The 3,204-nt window shown below is 37.7% G+C and overlaps 1 protein-coding gene across 1 annotated transcript; it reads right to left on the bottom strand.

Annotated features, from left to right (window-relative positions):
• Window positions 900–2,866, bottom strand: LOC18605317 (expansin-B15). Its single transcript, XM_007038260.2, has 4 exons — window positions 2,588–2,866; window positions 2,366–2,478; window positions 1,547–1,740; window positions 900–1,410 (listed from the first exon to the last, which is right to left on the bottom strand). The coding sequence occupies exons 1-4, from the start codon at window positions 2,766–2,768 to the stop codon at window positions 1,077–1,079; spliced, it is 822 nt and encodes a 273-aa protein (XP_007038322.2). The 5' UTR covers window positions 2,769–2,866; the 3' UTR covers window positions 900–1,076.

The raw sequence follows: 3,204 nt of genomic DNA, 5'->3' as shown, positions 1-3,204 counted from the left end.
ATGCGCCAGGTCTTTTCCTGTGTTTGGTGCAGGAGCGAATTATAATTCACGGGCGCGGATGGACGTTTCTAACTCGATGAAAGCAAGGGACCTTGGGCTACAGCAATCCATTGTAGAAGTTGGTCCGGATTCACAATTAAGCAATGGGCTCCGTCCCTCGGCCTAGTTATAGTTAGCAGTTGCATTGTGAGCTGTCCCCGACTCATCTAACTTGATTCCCCAGGAGTCGCCCGCTTGTAAACATCTTCTTCCCCTGACAGGATCGAATATCCTTCTTTTTCTTTTTTTTATATCGAGAATTTCGATCATATGGTTTGGTTTGGTTCTGAATTTATTTTGTTTATAATTTGTGTGATTGATTCTGTGAATTTATGTAAATGAAAATGGTAATTTTCGTTAACTAAATACAAGCACTAACTTGAAATTTTTTTACCGCATGATTATAATGACATAAAAGCTCAAGTGAAAATTTGATAATATTCTTTTTTATTTTTCATTTCTCTGTTCTTTTCTCCTTTACGTCATGTGATGAATTTTAATCCATATCATCAATAATACATGGTAATTTTTTTTTGTCACAAATTTTTGTTTCATATAAAAACTTAATTTGATATAAATAAATTATACGGATGACTCGAATGGTAGATTTAATTAAATTTAACAGCTTTTTTGTATTTAATTTTTTTTTCCGTATTTTACTCATTTTTTCATTGTGCCTTCTTAAAGGATGGGACTTTTGAAAACCTAAAATTAGCCCGTTTTTCCCATGACCATTTTTCATTTCTAGAGATTAGGGAGGACTAGTGTTGAAAAATGAAAAATAGCAAAACGGAAAACGATGTCTAATTACATCCATCTTGAGCACGTGATGAAATCAACTCATGCACAATATTATAAGGCACTAATTAGGACCGAAGTTGAACTGCTAATTAACATACGTAATTGTCCATGATTAAGCGTTGCTCATTTGGTCATGTAGGCTCGCTTCAGCTTATAAGATGGGAGAGTTTTCACAATTCCAGGGTTTAAACTTTAACTCCCTGTTTGATGCATGGCCTTGGGAGCACTGCCCAAGCTTACAGGTAATTAACTAAGGATCTATACGTGGCTCCAGGCTTCCAGCCTTGTGGGATCACGTTTTGGGCAACCAGGGTTTGGCCTGATAATTGAGATTTTAATCGGATTGAAAATGGAGGGTGTAATTCTGACCCAGCATCAAGCTTCCACACCGCACCCCATGATTGTTGCATGGCTCGCCATTCACCCGACCCACTTGACATCTCCTTCAGATAGACACCGGCAAGATCACCATCTCCCTCTTCAAACTCAACCAGCACTGCAAAGTAGTTAGAGTTTGACCCCATGTCAACGTGGAAGACTATTGTTTTTCCTGAATAGTAACAGGCAACTCTGCAATCCGCCAAACAAGAAAAAATGATAGGACTGTTCCTCATAATTTGTATATTTTCCATGATTTGAAAATGACCATAAGTTTTTTATTGTTTTTTCAGTCTTTCATAACATTGATTAGAAAAAGGATTATTACCTTGCGTATCGAATTTCCAATACTCCAGCGTCTCGAAGTTTATCTTCTTTACCGGCAATTGCCATGGCACCAAATGCTGTTCCACTCAGATCGAAATGTGCAGAGTCGGATGCACAAAGGCCTCCAGGGCAAAAATCTGTTATCACCACCCTGACCGGTTTCCCTGAACAAAAGGGATGTTTGGTGCACTTTACCTATAGCAAAAGACACATTAATTACTATAAACAAACAACAGACAGATCAGGTCAGCCTTTGTTAACAAGCATGATCGAGAAGCAAAAAGTAATTAGATCAGAATATGCAATTCAACAAGTCGAAGAATGAAAAGAACAAGGAAGGCAATGAAAAATGACACTTCTGGGACCGTCTCTGTCTCCTGAAATTTTGTACATATGGAACTATCTCATCCCATTGTCTGCCAGAGAAGAAGGAAAAGTAGTAACAAAAGCAAAAGCTACGAGTGACTGCTACTATTGAAATGGATGGCCAGGATGAGATGTATAACTCAGTGGCATACTGTACTGTGCTTTTTGAAGTATGGGCATGTGCTAAGTCTTGACTCTTGAGTTCAAACTTCCACTAATAATGGGCACTACTTGTACTCGAAAATCTAAATGCACTTTTTGAAAACTTGTATAAATTAAACTGAAGGAATAGTTAAACTTAGAAATTTCTATTGTTAAAGGGGGAAATGAGAAGTTTTAAACGTGTCATATCCAAGTACTTGGAACTAGGAAGTCAAGTTGAACAATGTTGATGTGCATGATTCAGGCAAGTTGCACAATAGGCGTTAGCTCTAAAGCTGCAGCTGGTTCTTACCTGATAACAGGCTCCACATTCTTTGCCTGATTTATAGAGAGATGGGCCGATTCCAGTTACCATGGAAGAGAAAGGAGGCAGTGACACTGCATTACCATACCCACAAGAACCTCCTGCATAAATGACACGCATAGATCGATATTCATTAGTCAGCCTAGTCATGCTTTAATATATATCCCCCCCAACCCACCCCATCCTTCCAAGTCTCTCTGCATTAATTACCATCACTTCCGGCGCCGTCAGGGCTGCCATACCAAGTGGCTCCGGCGGATGACCAATGGATTTCAATGGTTGATAAGTTGAATTGTTTGGACTTGAAGGAAACACACAGCTCAAAGTGGCAAAAGAAGACTAATACTATTATATATGCTAAAGGTAAACAAATAGAAGAAAGAGGAGCCATAGTTACACTTTCACTAGGCACTAGATAGAGGCACTACAATAATTTAAGGGGCTTGGAAAAAAACTCTTAAACGTATTGCTATTGGCTACTTAGATATAGTTGTTGCTTACAAAATACCAACCGCTTGTATTTATAGAGATGAGCATGTGCCTGTCGCTAACAATCCATGTAATTATATCAAAAATTTTTCATTCAATATTTTAATGATCTTGCTGGTTGAACTTTGGCTATAACCAGAAATCTTACATCTGGGGTCACATCTAATTTTTTTTATTATTTGAGATTATAATTATTTCTTCTATGAAAATGATTTATGAGAATTAACACTATTATCAGATATTTAAGAAATTCAATATAGCATTTCGGCAATCAAAAGATAGTTCTAAATTGATATCCTTTTCACTCTCAGCTGAATTTTGGGCCATCCGCCAAGGTT

The sequence above is a fragment of the Theobroma cacao genome, chromosome 3 (assembly GCF_000208745.1).
Source record: "Theobroma cacao cultivar B97-61/B2 chromosome 3, Criollo_cocoa_genome_V2, whole genome shotgun sequence".
Taxonomy (NCBI): domain Eukaryota; kingdom Viridiplantae; phylum Streptophyta; class Magnoliopsida; order Malvales; family Malvaceae; genus Theobroma; species Theobroma cacao.
This window is presented reverse-complemented; position numbering and strand designations above follow the sequence as displayed.

Coding starts and splice junctions, on each gene's coding strand:
- LOC18605317 (XM_007038260.2), bottom strand. CDS start 2,768: ATGGCTCCTCTTTCTTCTATTTGTTTACCTTTAGCATATATAATAGTA. Junction 2,479..2,587: donor TGACGGCGCCGGAAGTGATG/GTAATTAATGCA, acceptor TCATTTATGCAG/GAGGTTCTTGTGGGTATGGT. Junction 1,741..2,365: donor AATGTGGAGCCTGTTATCAG/GTAAGAACCAGC, acceptor CTTTTGCTATAG/GTAAAGTGCACCAAACATCC.